Here is a 21325-nt window from a genome sequence, read left to right as displayed (position 1 = left end):
TCCTACCTTTTTTCTTTTCTCTTCTCCTGTTCTTTTGTTATGATGTCTTTGTTTGTTTTGTTCTTTTCAAGATGTGGTTTCTCTGTGCAGCCCTGGTTGTCCTGGAACTCGATCTGTTGTGTTTAAGCAGGCAGTGGGGAACCTGCCTGGCTATCATGGGCTTGAGAAACACATGGCGTCTCCGTGATTCATGAGGCAGAGGAGATTCCAAGAGAAGACTTTGCCACATTCGATTATATGCTGTGTATGGATGAAAGCCATCTGAGAGATTTGAATAGAAAAAGTAATCAAATTAGAAATTGCAAAGCTAACATTGAGCTACTTGGGAGCTATAATCCACAGAAACATCCTAATATGGCAATGACTCCAACTTTGAGCTGTTGTACCAGTAATGCCTCAGGTGCTACAAGGCTTTCCTGGAGAAGACTCACTAGAAGGTCCTGCCCACCACTATGGAGCAACTCACTCACCAGAGCCGTGCCCAAGGGTGGTGTCAGTCCTTAGCCCCTTGACCTACCTGTCTTTCTTTCTTTTTTTTTTTAAATATTTATTTATTTATTATGTATACAATATCCTGTCTGTGTGTATGTCTGCAGGCCAGAAGAGGGCACCAGACCTCATTACAGATGGTTGTGAGCCACCATGTGGTTGCCGGGAATTGAACTCAGGACCTTTGGAAGAGCAGGCAATGCTCTTAACCACTGAGCCATCTCTCCAGCCCCCCTACCTGTCTTTCTGTCCGACTTACTGTATAGCTTTAAAATAGTTATAGGCGGAATTTAGGTATATGTTCAGAAAGATAAAAATACTAAAACAGAAAACAGTTTGAGGTGTGGCTAAGCATTCCTAGACTAATTGAGCCTCTAACCTTGCCCTAATTACAAAACAGTGAAACAAACAAATATGAAACAAAATAGAACCGAATAAAGTAAGAATGATCTACAAGGTCCAGATCAGCATCTTAGCCCCGCCAGCCTGGGTAGTCTGGTCTAACTAGAGTGTGGGCATGGCCAGCACCCAGTGGTGCCGTGTGCTTGCCTTATACCTCTCTATCCTAGACTCTTGTGAAAATAATTCCATCCATATCAGCCTTCCATTTAACACTGGAAGGGTTTAAACTCAGACACACTGAGAGCACTGAAGTATTTGATGATGCCGGCCTGCAAGTCCCGCAGGCCGCCCTGAGCTATACGGTGAAGTTGAACCACAGGCTGATAGAAGTAGCATCTTTGCTCCTGCTTGGTTTTTGTCTTCTGTTTTTGAGCCTCGTTCATATGTGAGTCACTTTGCCTCTTCGATGGGGTGGGGTGCTTAAGTAGTAGTGTGTGTAGTGTTTCCTCCGTCAGCATTTTAAAGAGTTACCGGCAAGCATAAGTTATTCTGGTGCACTTTTAGAAAGTGATGTCATTCGTATGGCTGTATGTCAGAAAAGAATGTGAGTTAAACTGGGAAGTTAACAAATACAACTGAAATTTAAAAATGTTTTATATATGTGTGATCTATATTTTACTATTGAGCTACGCCCCCCCAGCCTGAATATCCATTTTCAGCTTTCCTCATGAATATTGTAGAATTGCCCTTCCAGAAGGATGAGCAAATCCAGATTTACGACTCGCGGTATCTAGAGCATACTTTTTAATACATCTTTTATCAGATGGAGTTAAAAGCTTTAAGAAAGCATGTTAGCTTGCTTTTTCTTTAAATTTGGTTTGACCTGATTTCACATCCTTTGTTTTCAAATGTTAAGCATTTTCCGTGCCCTTCAGTATTACGTTTTAAGGCCTGGTAACCTGAAATGATTCAAGCTCTTTGATACTTACGTCTGGTTCTTCTGCTGATTCTCATTAATTCTTTAAGTACTAAAAGTAGTACTTTTACCCTGAATATTTATGGTCAGGCACTCAAATCATTACCATTTTCCTGACACACACTTACAGCATACATTTTTAAAGCTTTAAAAGCCTGTATGCTTTTGAGTCAGAAAAACTACTTCTATAATTTTACACACTGATAATTATTGAGTTTTAGCTAATTCTTTACAATTTTTTTTCTACACTGCAAGGAAATGAACACGTGCCAGTCTCAGGAGACTGAGACACATTAACAGGACTCGTAGAACACTATTTACCTAGGAAAGAGCTAGAACTGAATATTGTAAAACAACACAAACGATCTCCCTTGTTCTTGAAGATGTATCTACATGTGCATAGGCATTCCTGCCTGCTGAGTGTGTTTTGGTTTGTGAAAAATTAAGATCATATTTTCCTTTATTTTTCTGGTCTAATAGGTGTATTTAAATGTCAGGGTAAAGGACTGTTCTAAGAAACACAAAAGAAAAATTTTTTTTATTAGGTAGCTATCTTTGGAATCTAATTTAAATGAGAATTTCAAGTCACTTTCATCAATTTTCCTGTCTTGCCCCTGATGGTACTTTGTACTGCCCAGAAATATCTGATTTACCATGGTGATTATTATTTTAAGATTTATTTAATTTTAGGTTACATGTTTGTGTTTTACGTATGTGTGTGTATGTGTGTGCCGTGTGTGAAGACCATGGAGGCCAGAAGAGGGCATCAGATTCCCAAGAACTGGAGTACAGACAGCTTTGTGAGCTGCCCTGTGGGTCCTGGGAACTGAACTTGGGTCCTCTGCAAGAGCAGCCAGTGCTCTTTACCGCTAAGCCCCACCTCTCCAGACCTAGGAGCTAGTTGGTATTTAATGTCTCCCTTTGTATTAGTTATTCTTTGTGGCTATGACAACCATTACCCTGACCAAAGACAACTTAAGGAAGAAAGGGTTTATTGTGTCTTGGGTTCCAGAAGGATGGAGTCCATTAATGGTGGAGAGGGTATGGCCTGGCACGATGGCGACAGAACCCCGGCTTATCACATCTCATCTACATACAGGAAGCAGCTAGAAAGAGATAAGAAAGTAGGGTGATGCTGTGAACCTTCAAAGCCTTGCCCTCGCATACTGGCTGGCTTTATGTCAACGTGTCATAAGCTATAGCTTATGGGAACCTCAATTGAGAAAATGCCCCAGAAGACTGGGCTGAAGAAGAGAAGCCTGTAGAGCATTCTCTTAATTAATGATTGATGGGGAAGGGTGCAACCCATTGTAGATAGTGTCGTCCCTGCCCTTGTGGTCCTGGGTTCCATAAGACAGGGGGCTGAGCAAACCATGGGAAGCAAGCCAGTAAGCAGCACCCCTCCATGGCCTCTGTATCAGTTCGTGCCTCCAGGTTCCTGCCCTGTTTAAGTTCCTGCCCTGACTTCCCTCGATGATAAACAGTGCTATGGAAGCATAAGATAAATTAAGATAAACAAACCCTTTCCTCCTCAAGTTGCTTTGGTCATGGTGTGTCGTTACAACAACGATAACCCTAAGACACCTAGTGACACACTTCCTCCAGCAAAGCTCTACCTTGTAAAGATTCCCCAAGTGTTCAGACACGCGATCCTGTGGGACACATTCCTCATCCAAACAACCACACCCTGTTTTAGGGCAAAAGTTGTTCTGGTCCCTATGGAGGCAGGGCTGTTGCTTCTTTCAGCATCTTGTTGCCCAGGAGATTGCTTACTTCCTGTTCATCTCTCCGCAGCCTGGAAGCAAAATGGTGTCCTCTGCCAAGGCGGCTGTCCCCACTGTGAGTGACCAGGCTGCAGCCATGCAGCTGAGTCAGTGTGCAAAGAACCTGGCGACCAGCCTGGCCGAGCTGCGTACTGCCTCGCAGAAGGCAAGTGGGGCCTAGTGCCTGTGGTTAGCTCTTCAGGCGACTTCTCATCTCTTTGTGATGGTGTGGTATGAAGGCTGCCCAGGCCCTAGCACTGCTGGGCCAGTTTCTCAACAGAGCCGTCTCTTTCATTTAAAGAACATTAAAGATAGCACTATGGGGTAGTATTTAGCATAAGCTCCCAGGCTTGCTCATCACCTTCCAGTTACAGATGACTTCAAGCTCTATGCCTCTTCTATCTCTTCCTGTTTCCTGGGACAGGTGATGGTCTGTTTTCAGGCTTAGGTCAGACTGCTGATCTTAAGTGTGTTGATAACCAGATAAATTGCAGGCCAAATAAATGTGCTGACTAGCTTTTCGTTACTAAGGCAAATACCAAAGAGAATCAACATAAAAGGAACAAAGGTTTAGTTAAGTGTGGAGACACTTGGTAAACCCAGCACTCGGTTGATGAGGCAGAAGCTTCCAGAAAGTTCAAGGTCATCTTTAGGTTATTGGCTACAAAGGAAGAGTGGGGGCACTGAAGAAACGAAAGGAAAGAGAGTGAAGAAAGAGGAAGAAGGGACATCATGGTGTATTTCTGTTCTCTGTTAGCTGGTCTACTTGCCTGTGGCTGGTAGCAATACTGTGTGCCTTGTAGTGCCAACGCTATGTGTCTTGGTAAAAGTCCTGGCGAGTAGAATTTACTTACTTCATGACAGCCACGACGCGAAAGATCTGAGATGGAACCAGGGTCCTAGTAATTCCTTCAAAGGCACGCTCCCAATAACCTACGAGGCGCCACTTGATAAAGGTTCCAACACCTCCCAGGAGCGCCAGGGACTGGGACTAATCCTTCTTCTCATGAGGCTCCAGCATTTCAGATCCAAACTAAAGCAACAATTGATGAGTAATTCATATCTTCCATGTATTATCTTGAGAACTTTAAAACAAGCTATATATGTAGAAAATATAGTTTGGAGTCAGGCTATTGTCTTAGCTGTGATTTTCTTCCCTAAAATGTTTTCATTCCTTACATGGACATGTTTGCCTTACAGAACCTCAGTAGAACAAAACTGAGGACTAAGTAAATTTCTGTCTCTGAAACTCAGTTATCAGGAGTTCATTATAACTCTGATATAGTTATTAGCATGAAGTTCTGGCTTGATTTCCTTTTTTCCCTTGTAGCAATCCCTTTATAGAAACTAGCAGCCTCATAAAGTGGTGAGAGAAGAAAGTAGAAGCCAATTTGAAAGCCTGACATGAACAGAGATTCTCCATTGCCAAAATGAAGTGCCAGGGGCCCTAGACTATCTCCAGCAAAGATGGTCTTTGAGCTATTTTTCAAAAAGGTCCTGGAACCATCCACACTGTAACAGCCTGGTGTGTGTGTGGTAGGGTGCTTATTAGAATGTAGGTACCCAGCATGCCCCTGGCAAGCCCATCCCCAGCACCAACCATGCAGCCCCCACAGCTGTAGGCTGTTTCCTGAGTGAATCTTAGCATATGCCAACATCAAAACATCTACCCCGGGACAGTGAGCCCCAAAGTGAGACTTAAGCATGACTGTCTGCTGGTCCAGAAAGAGGCCACAAGAGTTTTTCATTTATTTTTTTCAATACGTCAGAAGGCATAAAGACTCTGGAATCAGATAGTGTGAATTTGAATTGGGCCTCTGTCATTGTCACATTTATTGACCTCTCTGAGCTTCTGCACCTAACAACATGGACACCTAAAGATCAGCCACCTCGTATTTACTGCTGCTTCCACAGAACGATAATTTATAAGTGTTGAGAATACTGTTAGGCAATATTACATATGCATAAAAGTTATTAATGTGTTTTGGGGCCATGAAGTCCTGACTAGTGTTGGAAATGATCAAGAGATATAAATAAGTAAAGCAAATAACTAGATGGGGGAGTTTATAAATCTTTAGTATGGAAAGCTAATGATTTACGGTGTTGAAACTTATGAAAAGGAACTGCTGTAGATTCTCTGAGGAGTTTCCTCGGTTTACTTACCTACTCCTTTGCTGCGTGTGTCCTGAGCCTCTGTACACACACATCCAAGTACATCCCAAGCCTCTGTGTACCTACAGAGTTCTGCTGTGTGCCCTGTCGCTGCAACCCAGGCCTGGTGAATCAAGGGTGCATCTTCCTGATCTGAATGTAAAGTACCTTCAAGGAGGTTTCTAAGTGTCTGCAGTCCTAAGACACACATAATTAATGACTTAGGAAAAATGTGGTTAAGGACCTGAGTGACGAAGGTTCTGTCCTCTCTAGGGAAATACTTGCTACCTTTGCCTTCTCCTTGAGTCAGAGTTACCAGGAGTGTCTAGGAAAACATTTAATAGGTTGCAGAGTGTTAGAGACACTTTCCCAAGCCTACTGTATGCACACATCCTCCACTCTGTTGGCAGGCCCACGAAGCCTGTGGTCCCATGGAAATCGATTCTGCACTCAACACAGTGCAGACTCTCAAGAGCGAGCTGCAGGATGCCAAGATGGCCGCTGCAGAAAATCAACTGAAACCACTTCCGGGAGAAACAGTAAGGCGTTTGAAGTGTGGGTTATCCATCTTCTCGCCCTCTCTCTCTTTCTCTCCCTCCCTCCCTTCCTTCCTCTCCTTTTTCCCTCCCTCTATCCTCTCTTCCTTTCCTCCTCCTTTTTTTTTTTTGTAACAGTATCTCATCATGTAGCCCAGGTGACTCTGCAAGCTCCTAGGACAGATTGATACAATGTGAATTATACATTTTCACCAAGCAATGAGTCTAGTAGAATGCAAAATAATGCACTGTAATTTTTACTTATTTTGTCCATTTGTGCGTGTGTCTGTGTGTGTGTATGTGTACGTATGCATGTGTGTTGGGGAGGGGATTGTACATACTATGTTCCATCATTGGCTATGGTGGAGCAGACTCCCATCTTCAATTGAGGGTGTGGCCTTCAGTGGGGAAGGTGTGTGTTTTAGACTGTATATGTTCTCTTATGTCTTTCTGTCCATCATCATATACCTATGCATCTCTTCTAGACAGTGTCCTCATATGCTCATTAATTAGCTGTACCCGAAGCCTTTACCAGTTTTGTTTTTTATTTGGTGGACAAAGCAAGCTGGCATGTTCTTCATGAGAGGCACGCCCTCTGCCTTCTTCCACGGTCTCAGTTGCCACTCCAAACCTCCATTTTTCTTGCATGTCTTTCAGTTTGAACTCCTTGAAAGATAATGGCCAAACTGGGCTGTGATAATGGTCCCACCAGCCAGGAAGCTGGTGCAGTTGGATGCCTGCCTGCTTCCTGCCAAGGTGCAATCACTGCCCACTAATGATTTCTTTTGGACTTTCTGAAGGCCTCATGCTAATCGCTACAGTCTGCTAAGGAGCTGCATTCATTTGCTGGAGGCCTTCTTAGCGAGGTCCCTCCAGGAGTGGAGCTTAGCAAGGGGCAGTAGCTCACACAGTTTCACACAGCTGCGGGACCTGCCCTGCGCTCACTTAGTCTAAGCCAGGCCCTTTTCCCCTGAACTGCCCAGCTGACTAGGGTGAGAAAGAGCTCAAGTTCAGGTTCTGATCTGCATCATTGTTCTAAATCATGCTGAGACCTTAAGAGAATGTTTCTTTTCTAAGTTCTGCCTTCCTTGGATTTCCTTACAGCTAGAAAAGTGTGCTCAGGACCTGGGAAGCACCTCTAAGGGAGTGGGCTCCTCCATGGCACAGCTCCTCACCTGCGCTGCTCAAGGCAACGAACACTACACAGGTAGGACTGACTCTCCGGGTTTCCTGCTGCCCGTGGGGGGGTTGCACACAGGTAGGACTGACTCTCAGGGTTTCCTGCTGCCCACGACAGGGTTGCACGCCCGCAGCGGGGTTGCATGCCCATGGGTCTGGAGAGGAAGGTTCACTGGTAGACAGTAAACTTTCCCCCCAGCTTCATGGCACATCCATCAGGACAATAAGCTTGCCCTACCCCTCCCCACACCAGCTTGACAGCATCCGTCATGCACAGTTGCTAAGTTCTTCCCAAGCATGGTTGATACTTTTCTCACCGCTGTGATGAAAATACCTGACGAGTGTCCAGTTAAGTGGGGAAGTGTTTTTGACTCACAGTTTAAGGCAGTGTAGTCCATCATGGCTGAGAAGTCATGTTGGCAGGACCATGAGGCTGCTGATCACGTGATACCCACAGTCAGGAAGCAGAGAGAGATGGATACTGTTTCTCAGCTTGGCTCTCTTCTATTTATTCAGTCCAGAGCCCCAGCCTATGCACCTACGATGGGCCTTCTCACCTCATTCAACCTTATCTCCAAATTCCCCCACAGACATAACTAAAGATCTACCTCCTTAGCCTGGCTCATCTCTATTCTGTCAGCTTGACGAGGAGATAATGTAATAAAATTATCCTTAAACTACATGTAGATCCCTTGTTAGACACCAAGCAGTAATTGTACATGTTTAGGACTATCTCTAACTCCAGAAATCCCACCAAAGTATAGAAATATAAAAGCTAGAGAAAAAAAGGAATGTCACCAAAACCAGAGGGAAGGCAGGTGATGGGAATGGTGGAGCTGAATGAGTCCAGGGAGGGATAGAAGGAGGGTAACCAGTGAGAAGGGAGCTGGTTATGTTGCTGACAAGCCACTAAAGGGACCTAAGTTTTTCCAATGCCAAGCGTCTGTCTCTGTAAGGCAGAGAGTCCTTAATTAGGAATCGTGAGGAAGAGGCTGTGTAGCTAATGAAAGGGAAAAGCAGAGACTGCTGGCTGGAAGTCCTGACATCTGGTTCCGGTTTTCCTTCCAGGGTGTGGCCCTCAGTGTGTAAGTGAGGCTGCAGTAAGGCTGTAGTGTGCACCAGGGCTGCGTCCTCACAGGCTTGCAACTATTCTCTCGCCCACCCCTATGTGATCTCTTTCCCTCCCTCCCTCCGTCCCTTCCTCTCTCTCTTTCTCTTTCTCTCTGCTGTTAATAATTAGGAAATGTCTTGAGGGAAGAAGCAGCCCTGATCCTTGGGCTCCTCTCTGCTCTTTTCATTCTTCCAAGATCTTGGCCGGCTCTACCTTGATGCCTTTCTGTTGCCCAACTGACTTCAACCACGTGTTTCCCAGTTTCTTTGTGAGAGGGTTGGTTTGCAGTGAATTAATCTGCCATTCCTCTAAACAAAATAAAAAATGCACATATTTATTGCTTGGAAAATAAAAGAGCAAAACAGGAAGTCAAGTGGTATTGTATAACACAATATGTGCAGTAATAAAAATCATAACTCTGTCCTATGCCTCATCAGAGAATATGGGAATGTTTTAGAGGAGACCAGGGTGTTGAAGATCACCCGGAACACCTTGAGGGGCTCCAGAAGAAAGGGAAATGTAGGTATGACTTTTTACAAAGTAGAATACATGAGAGAAGTTTACGTTCTAGAAACTCCTACATGATCCTAGAAGTCTGGCAGATTCCATGTAGATGATGAAATGTGTGCTTCGAGGAGCGGAGACTGCTCTGGAGCCCTTGAAGGTACACCACCTGGTACAGAGAACATGCAGGATGGCAAGCAGCCTAGATAGCAAGCCATTCGGCTTTGGCAGGCATTGGGAAGGTGGTGTTGAAATGGGTGCTGTGTGTACGAGTTCTCAAAGGTGAGTGAGAAACTGAGTCGAGGAACTGCGAAGCTTCTAGTGAGAAGGAAGGCACAGCTGGGAAGCTGAGCCAAGGTGCAGATACCAAGGGGTCTCGTAGGCAGCATGAGCGGCCTCGGGTTTCACGAAAATCCCTGGGAAACCATTGGAGGGTTGTAGTTGTGGAGGCAGGCGACAGTGGCCTCTGTGCGACTCTTAGACTGGAGAGAAACAGCAGGAAGCAGGGAGACTGAAAACCAGACTGCTGAATTGGTCTAGATAAGATGGCGATCTGTGAGCCTTGGTCAGCTTTCTGTCACTCGAGTAAAATAACTGAGGTAATTAGCTTTTATAGAGAAAAGGTTTATTTGGGCTCATGGTGGCTCTAGTCCATAATGATTTGACTGTGGGGTGACGCAGCATATGATGCAGGAGAATGCAGTAAAACAAAACCGCTTACGTCATGGCCAGAACGTAAGAGTGAGAAGGAAGGCGCAGAGGGTGTCTCCCAGAACCACCTTCCAGAGCACATGGCCGGTGTCCTGAAGTGCTCCCACTTGGCCCTCTTAGCATCACCTTGGGGACCAAGGACTCATGGACCTTCGGTGTTCACACATTCACGATCTAGAGTATGGCAATGGTGCATACAGGGTGATAGATGAAAGAAGCCAGCTGACGGTTCTTGGTGATTGGTAAGGATGTGGCAGACATGGAGATAAGGAGAAAAACAAGGATTCTTGGCCCATCAGCTAAATGAAGGGTTCCGTGAGCTGCTAGAGTTAAGATCGCAAGATTGGTAGGGTCAAGGGTTGAAGTTCAAGGATGCAGCTCAGTTCTAACTCCAAATGAACTTGGCTTAAAGTACTTAGTGTGTGTACCTATGGAGATGTTATAGGCAGCTTGCTCTCTGACTCTCTTAGGAGAGGAGGCTTGGCTGGAAATGGAGATTTTGTAATTATTAGTTTAGTCATGCTCGTTGAAACCTTACCTGTGGAAAAGTTTGCCTGGAGTGAGTGGCCGGTTGGGAAAAGGTTCACTAGTGAAGCATGAAGCCGAATGGTAGACATGGGAGCCGCATCCATGGGTGAGAGATAACGTGTCTCTGAAGACATGGAGCTACTGCCCAGAGACTCCCGCGGGCAATGGAGACGCCTCCATTAGCTTTAGGAGTAAGGAGGCCCTTGCCCATCTGGTTGGGGGCAGTTTCAGCAGCTGAAGAGTGTGGGAAGCAGGGAAAGAGAGAGCAAGGTGGGCAGTTCCTCTCTGAGTCCAGGATCCCTTCTTCCATGCTTGAGGCGTGGAATGTTCAGGAGCTACACATTAACTATTAGCGGGCAGTACCTGAATGTAAGTGGGGTTTTGTTTAGCCGGTTAAATAGTCCAAATACATTTCTAAATCATTTAACACAGCTACGTACAACCCTTTGCAAGTCCTTCAAAACAGAGTAAAGATTACTTCATTCCTAAATTCATCTCGGAGCCTTGCATTGTGGTCCAGCACTGGCTTGGCATGCAATGCGTGTGAATTCTGGAAATAACAAACATTCTGAGAGCTGGGCGTGGTAGCATGTGCCTGGCGACAGAGGGATCAGGAGCTCAGAGCTAGCGTGGGTAACATGAGACCCTCTTTGAAAAGCAACTTCACAGTATGCTGATATGTCGGATATCTCTTGCTGTCCTGAAACTCTGCTGCTGAGTATAACTGAAGATCCAGATGTGAAAAAAAATCCGTGTTCTCTAAGGATTGCAGCTATTAGAACAGATGTGTGCTCTACAGCCTGCCCCTGTTGGGTTACAGATCTTCATGTACACTTGACCAGAAAAGAAATACGTGGTAGTAGGGTCATAATGAGAAGGAAGAGACATTGCTGATTTTGGCCACATGACCCTATAGTGATTCGTGGTTGTGAATGCAGCCATATTGGACCCTCAGTGTTCAGTGGACTCACCTGGTGGCCTTGTTTCATCATTTTGTTGATGTGACTTCCTCTCTCTAGAAAACCTGGTTTCTCCCAAAAGGAGCCTGGTTGTGCCTTGAGATTGCACCGTGAGACCTCCATAGAAGGTTCATGAAAAGGACAGGTGCAGGGTCTTAGAGCTTGGCTTTCCAGTTTCTGCCTTTCAGAAATCATCCTAAAGAACAGTAGGGTGGCTCAGCGGGTAAAGATGCTTGCTGCAAAGCCTGAAGATCTGAGTTCAGTTCCTGGAACCTACGTGGAGGAAGAAGACACTGACTCCCAGAAGTTGTCCTCTGATGACCTTCCTATGCACGCCACACCTGTCTACACATGTACACACAGACCTACATCTACACCTAAACAGTCACATTTACTCACACAAAATAAGTAAATAAAATGTAATCTTAACATTTTTATATCTTCTTAACTATAAAATATTTTCCATCTAGTAGCTTTATATAAACTCAAATGCGAAGTATGAATATTTCATTTTTTAAATTCTTACAGAATTTGGATAGAAGTGGATTTAAGAACCAAGTAATAAAAGGGAAGTGGCAATAGGAGATGTCTTTTAAAAAAAGAAAAATCGCAGCCTAGAATCTTCAACAGTCAATTGTCAGTTACTCCTGAAGCGTTTGGGAAGCTGTGGCCTATGAGAGAGACAACAGTCTAGACACACAGGCACTTGGCAGGGCTCGGCGAGACAGACGACGGCCTGACCACATCTGGAGTTCTTCTGCGTGAGGACATCCTTCAACCCTGCGCCAAAAGCTGAAGCAGAAAGTGTTTCTCCTCTGGCCTTAGCTTTATTTATCTTTGTGTTTTCTATTCTTAACTTCTCTAGTGCCTGCGCACACACACACATAACACACACACATACACACAACTATCACGTGCACACACATACCTACCTGTCACACCCATCACATGCACAACATATCTGCCACACATATCACACACCACACACACACACACGAAAGAAATCCTGAGTTTAATGCCCTTCCTTTCCATAGGCTGGCTGACTAAGAGTACACTGACAATATTGTGACCTGCCATGGTTAGGCTGCAGCACTCCACCTCAGCTAGGTGACACATCTGCAGCTACAAGATGGCTTTCTGGGGTCTGGGGCTTTTCTTCTTATGGAGCCTCATGGGTGTGGCAGGGAAGGCCGCCAACTGTGCCTATGCTGACTCGAAGAACAACCCTGTAGAAAGCTATACTCCAACTGAAAGGAGAAGCTTCCATGCATAATGCCAGTAAGAGGCCCTCGCACCTCAGTGTTCCCAAGAACATTCTAAAGACTGTGTGGCAGGAAGCTCGGAACCTCAGGTCCAGCTCCAGTGCTGCGTAGGAAGTGTCCTGTCACTGCTAGGCCTTATGGGCAACCATTTCTTGAGAGAAGCTCCCTGGTAGATCAGGCTCCTTTGTACACAGGAGAAAGTTCCCCATGCTTCGTCCTGTCTTTGGTGGTCTCGGGGTCCTCACAGTTGGACCTGTGCTTGTTTTGCATGAGGTGATGGTGAACCTTTAGAGGACTGGTGTACATTCATCATGGCTCCACGGACCTGCTGTCTGTATCAAAATGGATTTAAAGATAGACACTTCACAAGAAGATATCCAGTAGCCATTAAATGTATTAATTATTCTCAACATCATTCCCATACGAGTTAGTTTTAGCTGACTGCTTGACATGGCCTAAAATTATCTGGAAAGGGAATCCTTAAAGCAAATTAAGATCTATTTTTTTTTATGTGTATGAGTGTTTTGCCTGTATGAATTTATGTATTTGTTCCATGTGCAAGGCTGGTGCCCTCAGAGGTGAAAAGAGAGTCTCAGATCCCCCAGAACTGGATTATCAACAGCCATGAGCCATCATGTGGTTGTTGGGAACCTCTGAAAGAGCAATGCGTATTTTTAATTGCTGAACCATCGCTCTAGCCCCCTGGAAAGAGAATCTTAGTGAGGATTTGTCTAACCCAGGTTGGTCTATGTGCTTGTCTGTGTGCCAGATCTTGATTGCTGGGCCATCTAGCGTCCATTAGCGAATCATAGGCAGCATCATTGCCTAAGCATGGGGTTCTGAGCAGTGTAAGGGAAACGAAAATGCAAGCAGGGAGCAACCATACCTTGGTTTTCTTTCTCTGCTTTCAACGGTGGATGTAGTGGCTTGAATTCCTGTTTTGACTCCCTACAGTAATAAACGGCAACCTGAAATTATTAGCCAAGCAAGCCCTTCTCTCCCCTGCGTTGTTTATTGTCAGGTTATTTGTCATAGCGACAGACTAGAACTGGCATGGTTACTCCTCATGCAGTCACAGACCCTCAGAAATTCTAACCCCAACGGTACCCACAGCTCCTCACTGTTGTCTCTGGGGTGTGTAAAGGCAGAACCATTCTGGAATCATTCTGGAATCCTGCCGTGTACTATTTTCTAAAGCTACATTAGCCCTCTGTTACTCAGCAATTCACATCCTAGGCTTTATTCAAGATAAGTGATTCCACATGTTCATCTGAATGCATGCACAAGACCTTTCTTGGGCGTTTGATCTTAAACACAAAATGGCTTAACTGTCCATCAGCAGAGGGACAGATATGCAAATGTTAGAGTGTGTAAGATCATCTAGGGGGAAAAAGAAATAGTTTCACAGAGCAGTACCACTTGAACTCACAGCCTTGATAGTTGGAAAACAAATACATGCATGTTGTGTGGTTCCTTTAAGCCAGTCTAAGATGGCAGATGAGATTAATTACTTCCAGTGTGAGGAACATTGCTGGGGAAGGGCACTATAATGGTGGATGTATCACCATGCAAATTCACTGAAATTTTCTCTCTGTTTTGTGTGTATAGTTCATGCCCCAGTAAAGGCAATTGGGAAGATTAGTATATTAAACTAACACACATTCTATGTACTCCATCTGCATGCCTGCTCCCATGTAAAATGTAAGTGGCATTTTAGATCCAGGGACATGTGAGGCAGTAGAAATTGGAGCCTGTCATACATTGTAATGTCTATATTGATTGACTTGGACACAAGGGGGTGAGCTACTTCTTTGAGAAACACAGCAACTCACACTTCTCAAAAGAATAGTCTGGACTCCAGGATTATTGTAGAGGAGAAATGTAACTTCTGATGGAATTCAGTAGAAACTCTAACTGGCTTCTCTCCGCAGGAGTGGCAGCTAGAGAAACAGCCCAAGCTCTGAAAACATTGGCCCAGGCTGCCCGAGGAGTGGCTGCATCCACAAATGACCCCGAGGCTGCTCATGCCATGCTAGATTCTGCTCGGGATGTGATGGAGGGCTCTGCCATGCTCATCCAAGAAGCCAAGCAGGCCTTAATTGCACCTGGTGATACAGAGAGTCAGCAGAGGCTAGCCCAGGTGAGCCTGGGAACCGGGAACCATGGTCATTGGGCTTGTGAATTGTGGATATGTTTTCCTGGCAGGAATTCTAGGGACTCGGTAGGTATGTTCAAATCCTTTCCAAGTGTGTATGGTAGCAAGCTGGACCATACATGATGCTCACAGTTATGTCTTACTTAGTGTTTCCCACATTAATGTGGCATCTACTTAATTCATAGTCAACAAGTGACATGGGGGCTTTGAATTCTGTCCGGCTTGGGACTCCAGACATAGCATGCTTGCTCAGGGCTTGTGTCTACTTCACTAAACTCTTCCTAGTGATGCAGATATAATACAGGTCCAGCTACCCGAAAGTCCCTTCACCTCTTCTGATGATTCTTCAACTATTCAATGAAAGTAACTGACTAGGGACAATCTGGGCAGTGTTCTCCACATGGGACTGGGAAGATGTCTTAGAACTAAGCAAAATGTTGCTGCCACTCCCTGGCTTCCCTTTTAACTGACGCAACCAGAGCTCGGCAGCAGGGAGTCATTTCAGTATTCCTGAAAGGCAGCATGCGGGCATCTTCAGCAGGTTGGGCTGGGTGTACTGCAGCACCCTCCTTGCCTATCGTGAAAGTGAGGTCTTGAGGTGTGTGAGCCCCAGAGGGTCAGAGAAGAATCAGTCACTGGTTCAGCTATGTTCCCAAGAACTTAAGTATAATTTCAACCTTGGGGACCTCAGCAGGACTCCAGATAAGAGAGGCATCTCTGTTTCATATAAGAGAAGCTGCCTATGCTTTAGGACCTGGTCTCATATTAGAGAATTATAATTTGGATTCCAGAGCTGTGGCTCACCCTGGCCCCGTGGAGCAGGTCGCATATGCAGCGTTTTGGCTGTGCCCTCAGCCCCAGGTGGCAGAGACTGGAGACCTGGCCCAGGTGATTTAGTTGAGTTAACAGTGTTGGGTGGCTGCCAGTGAATCATCCCCATGTCGGTGGCAGCTCTGCTTGGTTTCTCTGCTCTTTCTCAACAAATGTGCAAAGGCATTTGTGCCGGAAGTGGCTTTCTTAAGGTGCTTCCCTCCCTCTGTGTGTGCAGGTGGCGAAAGCCGTGTCTCACTCCTTGAATAACTGCGTGAATTGCCTCCCCGGCCAGAAGGACGTGGATGTGGCCTTGAAGAGCATCGGGGAGTCCAGCAAGAAGCTGCTTGTAGATTCGGTGAGGTCCTTGTGTAGGAAGAAGTACCTAGTTGCTGTCCACCCAAGGGGGGAGCGTGACTTTCCCCTCCCTGGATCTCTGAGCATCTTTCTCTTAGGAGTCTTGATTTTCTGTCATTTTTCTATTTCCTTTCTGGTCACCGAAATTCCCAAAGGAGGAATTGTTGAGGAAGAGTTTGTACTGGCGTGAGTGCACATGTATGTGCAGGTACATGCATGCATATGTGTGCGCATGCCTCTGGAGACCAGAGGACAGCTTCAAGTGTCATTCCTTGGGTGCCTTCTGCTTTTTGTTTGAGGCGGGATCTCTCAGTGACCTGTAACCTCAAGGCTAGGCTGGCTGGTCAGTGAGTTTCTCTTCCCACCATGACTGGGGTTACAGGTGTGCACCCCCACTCCCAGATTTTTATGCGCGTGAATTGAGCTCCAGTCTTCATGCTCATAAGGCAACCCCTTTACCAACCGAACCATCTCCCCGACCCCTGGGGTAGAGCTTTTAACATTGACACTTTTTTTTCCTTTGAATATATATTTACTCGAGTCATCTGAGTTGGACAGAAAAGAGGCTGTGATCATCTAGGTCTTTATCAGAGCATGACCGATGGTGACAGACAGTCCAAGGAGAGAGGGGCACCTACTCAAGACTAAGAAAAAAAGGCATCATAAAGGTTTTGCCTTGGAGCCCTCTCCTAGCCCATGCTGAAGGGGAGGCATGGGACACATTTGTCTGCTTCTGGGTCCAAGAGTCTAGGGTGTGTGTGAGTGCTTAGTAGAGTCTGCAGCCTTGATGGCTGTAATCCCACAGTGACCGTGTGCTGGGTGTGTAGCCCCCCCCTTTAAGTTATTTACAAGGACCACTAATAAAACAAAGTTGGCAGTTATTTGTTAAGAAGAATGTGATTCGAAATCAGCTATCATCAACCTCTTAGCTTTAAAAAGCTTAACCAGAGAGTTTGCATCATGAGAGACACACAAGAGGATAGAGACTGGATCCCAGAGTTGAGTTGTCTGGGCATGAATCCTGGCCCTGCCATTTCAGGGAGTGCCCGTGACTGGACAGTAGCTGCTTTCACTACAGTTAGCTCTCTGGTGACTGCAAAGGGGGTGTCCCATAAGTGTGGTTGGATGGATGGATGGATGGATGATGGAGATGTGTTGAAGGTCCAGCTTAACATGGGCTCACACTGTGCATAGCTCTGTATAAACTAGGGGTGTAACCACTCCAGGGTGTGGTTGAGGGAAAGGTTTTTATTGTATATATGAGGGAAATTACAGTCAGAGGCTTCTAGAAGAGTCCAGAGCAGGGATAGAAAGTAGCAAACTGAACATGGCCAGCAGACTTGACCAGGCCCATGAGATGAGGGGGAGGGGATGGGAGAGAAGAAGTTGAAGAGAGTAAGTAAGTCAAAGGGGTCAAGAGAGGAAGACAAGAGTGAGAGGAGCGAGCGAGTGCGTGGCTGAAATGGCAGGGCTATGTGGGAATGAGAAGCAGGGTGAGGGACGCCTTGGGCTGGAGTTAGCCTAAAGGGTGGGGTGAGAAGAGCCACGGGTACTTGTTATCTGAGGGATCCTGAAAGCCAGCTTGCTCTTTGGTCTGCTGATAGGCACCACAGATAGCCATCTATTTCTCTTGGACCTGCCATCCTCTCCTTGGATGACTCAGAAGCACATCCCTGGGCAGTCACCATTCCTTCCACAATACCAGTCCTTCGCCCTCTCATGCAAGGTAAAGCTTCCCATGACTTGTGCCTTTTGTCCCCATAGCTCCCTCCGAGCACAAAGCCTTTCCAGGAAGCCCAGAGCGAGCTGAACCAGGCTGCTGCTGATCTGAACCAGTCTGCTGGGGAAGTCGTCCATGCCACGCGGGGCCAGAGTGGAGAGCTGGCGGCTGCTTCCGGAAAGTTCAGTGATGACTTTGATGAGTTCCTGGACGCTGGCATTGAGATGGCTGGCCAGGCACAGGTAGGAGGGAAGGCGGTTTGCATTGCTCCCCTGAGCCTCCTCACCCTGGTAGACCCTCCCGCTGAGGGCAGCCGGGTGAGTGGGAGGCAGCATCCAGTAAACAAGCTACAGCACCTTCCTTGACTGCTTTGGAAATTCTGTGACCTCACAGGCTTGGCATGCTCAGCCATAGTGGGGATGGTGGTGACTTCTTTTCCCACGGTCCACCCGCAGAACCTATTGCATTAGTGCAGGGTCAGGGGCGGCGGCGGAGTGGGGGGTGTGTGGTCAAACATGAACACACATATGTATGTATTTGTAGCTTGGTGGACTCACTTAGTAGATTACATCTGGTACTTTTAGATGATTAAAAATGACCTCATTCAGGTAGAGATGAGCCGCTGGGAACATGACTGGTCTGGCATCAGATAGCAGGACTATTTTGTTGTTGTTGTTGTTGATTTGTTTTGCTTTGTATTTTTCTTTTTCTTTTCTTTCCTTCTTTTTTTTGGGGGGGGTTTTATGAACCCCCTAAAAAGATAGCCAGGGTATTTCTTGCTATATTTTCTCCAAAAGGTAATTTGTCAGTTAGCAAGTTGGGTGAGCATTGTGTCCCTTTCCCAGTTGGATACCTCTCCGATGCTGTCAGCTGTGACTAGCTACATAGTGCTGGTCGTTTGTGCCAGGCTGGGATGTGCAAGATGCTTGACAACTCCAGCATTGTTGAGCAAGATGCTCGAATCATTGCCTAGTCTGGGCACTGGGGCAGCTCTCATCCTCCCCCTCCAGTCCCGTAACACTCCCATAGAACACGAAAGCCAAACTCCAGGCTGACCCACTTGGACATGGATTTCCTTCTGCCATGTGCATCTTGCTCTGAGCATCTGTTTCAGGATGCGTAGACTCTGTTTACACGTCTGCAGACCGACTTTCCTGACTTAGTCTATGCCTCATCCTCGGGCACCAAGAGCTTCCTGGGAAGCTGTGGTCAGTCCCAGCTGACTGTCTCCTTTTGACTCTCCAGACAAAAGAAGATCAGATGCAAGTGATAGGGAACCTCAAGAACATCTCTATGGCATCCAGCAAGCTGCTGTTAGCCGCCAAGTCTCTCTCTGTAGATCCTGGAGCTCCCAACGCAAAAAACCTCCTGGCTGCAGCTGCAAGGTACGAGCAGGACGAGATGTGCTTTGTGGGTGTGTAAATGGCTCTGGCATGGTTGAGGGGTGTGCCAGCATCCTGCCACTTTGACTGAGCAAAAAATTGCTGCTATCCTTGTTGTCGGAGGTAGAGGAACAAGTACTTTTTCTGTAAGTTGATGGAACTTGTGGTGTTTTGTAAAATTAACTCATTCCTGTATTTTGGACCCACTAAGAATGTCTTCCCTCTTTCCAGATGTTCTCTTTGGTTCTTACTTAGACTGCATTGACTTGTAAACATGATGGTTTAAATAGATTTTTTTTTCATGTTCATGTATAGTGTGGTGTGTGTGTGCATGTATGAGTATGTATATGTGCATTCAGGTATGTGTTCACCTATATAAGAACCTGAAGTGGATGTTGGGAATCATACTCCGTTGGTCTTCCACCTTTTTCATTGGTCAGCGTGTCTTAGTCAAACCTGGAATTTGCCAATAGGACTGACTAGTAGTCTCACTAGCCACCTTGCTCTGAGGCACCCCTGTCTCCATCAGCCAAAGCTAGACTGGCATGTGGGCCACCACGTTCATTCTACATTTTACATAGGTTCTAGGAATCTGAAAACTGGTCCTCAAGATTGCTCAGCAATCATGTGAACCACTGAGCCATCTCCCCGGCTCCTAAGTGGGTTGATTAAAACAACATTATGTTGTTCAGCTTTTGCAAGAAGTATATGCTCACTGCAGTAGACATCGGGGCATACTTAAAAACAGTGCCCAAGCCATTCTGTAGACACTGGGCTCGTAATACACACTGGCATCTGTGTTGGATGAGGTTTTAGGTGTTCTGCCCGTTACTTGCAGGAGGGCATTGATTTAGGGTCAATAGGGTGACAATGGATGTGCACTGTTGTTGAGCTGAATTAAAGTGTGAACAGATCCTTCCCCCCACACACACTCATTGCGCTCACTCCAGGGATGGAGGATGGCTTCTGCCGCCCAGCCACCTCTGCAGTACTTGGGCTCCATAGGTAGGATTGACAGCTGCTCTGTGTGGCACTGGGCCACTGTGCTGGCCCAGGACTGACTCATTTTCCCACACTTCAAGCAAGGGCTGTGTTGTGATTCTACTTATTTTGAGACAGGGTCTCTCTGGGTAGTCCTGGATGTCCAGGAACTCCCTGTGCAGACTAGCCTGGCCTAGAACTCCCGGAGATGAGCTTGCCTCAGCCTCCCCACTATCAGGATCAAAGGCATGCCCTTGACATGCATTTGATTTTTAACTTGGTTTTTGTTTATTTTGTTGTTGTCCTGTCTTTAAGCTGTCTTGAGTTCAAAACCTTGAATTCTAATCCAAGGTGCTTTAATAGTCTTCCTGCCCGGTCAGATGTTCAGATGGGTCAACCTGCCCAAGCTTGGCCACCTATAAAGTGGGGTGTAAGGGCCAGCTGCCTTCAACAGGTTTTAGCTTTTATGCTACTAATATTGACATCCTGTCTCTCCTCCCTTGTTGACGTGAGTGAATTTTTTTAAAAAATTTGTGTTTGCCTTTTTCTCAGAGGGTCGGACAATTCTCTTGCAAGCCTTTGGGCTTACTAATGTAACTTCTGTGTTAGCTGTTGTCTTTTTGCGGTGACAATGTGTATTGGCAAGAGCAGCCTAAGGAAATGGTTCTATTTGAGGCTCAAACTTAAGGGTAGAGTCCGTCATGGCAGGGAAGTCATGGTGGCAGGACTTTTAGGCAGCCGGTCCCATTGCCTCTGCTCTCAGGAAGGAGATCGATGAATGCTGGTGCTGAGGCCCGCAGCCCATGGACTGGTGTTACCCACAGTTAGGGTGACCTTCTCACCTCTGTTAGCACAATCTGGAATCTTCCTCTCAGGCACATGCAGTGCTTGTCTCCCAGGCGATTCCAGCGCCTGTCAAGTTGACAGTCCATATGAACGATTGGAGCAGCAGGTACATTTAGTGGCAAACAGTAGCCAGAGCCACAGGGGACCGCAAAAATTTGCCTCTCATCAACCTGCTCCAGTCTGTACTTCACTTGTGATTGTTCTGGTAAAGCAAACGCCTTCCCTTGACAGTGGGTGCGGGGTCAGGGTGGGCATCGGTTCTATTTGTACCCACTCTTTGAAAGGCTTCTTTTTTCTTACTTTTTTTCCCTGCCAAGAGCTTTTGGGAAAGATGTTTCCAGGTGTCTGAACACCAATGTTTTTTTTTATTATCTTCATTTTTTGCCTCATTTCCAAGTTGTAGTTTCCAGCTTTAATGAGCTGTTCACTCTCTTGAACTGTGGGAAGAAGGGGAGAATATAAATTGGCTTTTTAAAAGCAAGCTGTAGAAGGAAGGCCACACAGACCAGCGAAGAGTGATGACTCCAGGTATCCTCAGGCCCCCTGGTGGTGGCTCTGAGAGC

General features: G+C 46.1%; 1 protein-coding gene across 7 annotated transcripts in view; it reads left to right on the top strand.

The window, feature by feature from the left end:
* The window catches only part of Tln2 (talin 2), a 406415-nt gene that overhangs the window by 288701 nt on the left and 96389 nt on the right, over positions 1-21325 (top strand). For all 7 annotated transcript variants that reach the window (XM_087905346.1, XM_087905349.1, XM_087905348.1 and 4 more), the window contains 7 exons: positions 3602-3736; positions 6132-6260; positions 7362-7464; positions 14443-14651; positions 15715-15834; positions 17598-17795; positions 18799-18938. In XM_087905346.1, coding sequence (XP_087761472.1) covers positions 3602-3736; positions 6132-6260; positions 7362-7464; positions 14443-14651; positions 15715-15834; positions 17598-17795; positions 18799-18938 — 1034 coding nt within the window. The remainder of the gene's footprint in view (positions 1-3601; positions 3737-6131; positions 6261-7361; positions 7465-14442; positions 14652-15714; positions 15835-17597; positions 17796-18798; positions 18939-21325) is intronic.

This window comes from Myodes glareolus, chromosome 4 (genome assembly GCF_982192425.1).
Source record: "Myodes glareolus chromosome 4, mMyoGla1.1, whole genome shotgun sequence".
Lineage (NCBI taxonomy): Eukaryota > Metazoa > Chordata > Mammalia > Rodentia > Cricetidae > Myodes > Myodes glareolus.
This window is presented reverse-complemented; position numbering and strand designations above follow the sequence as displayed.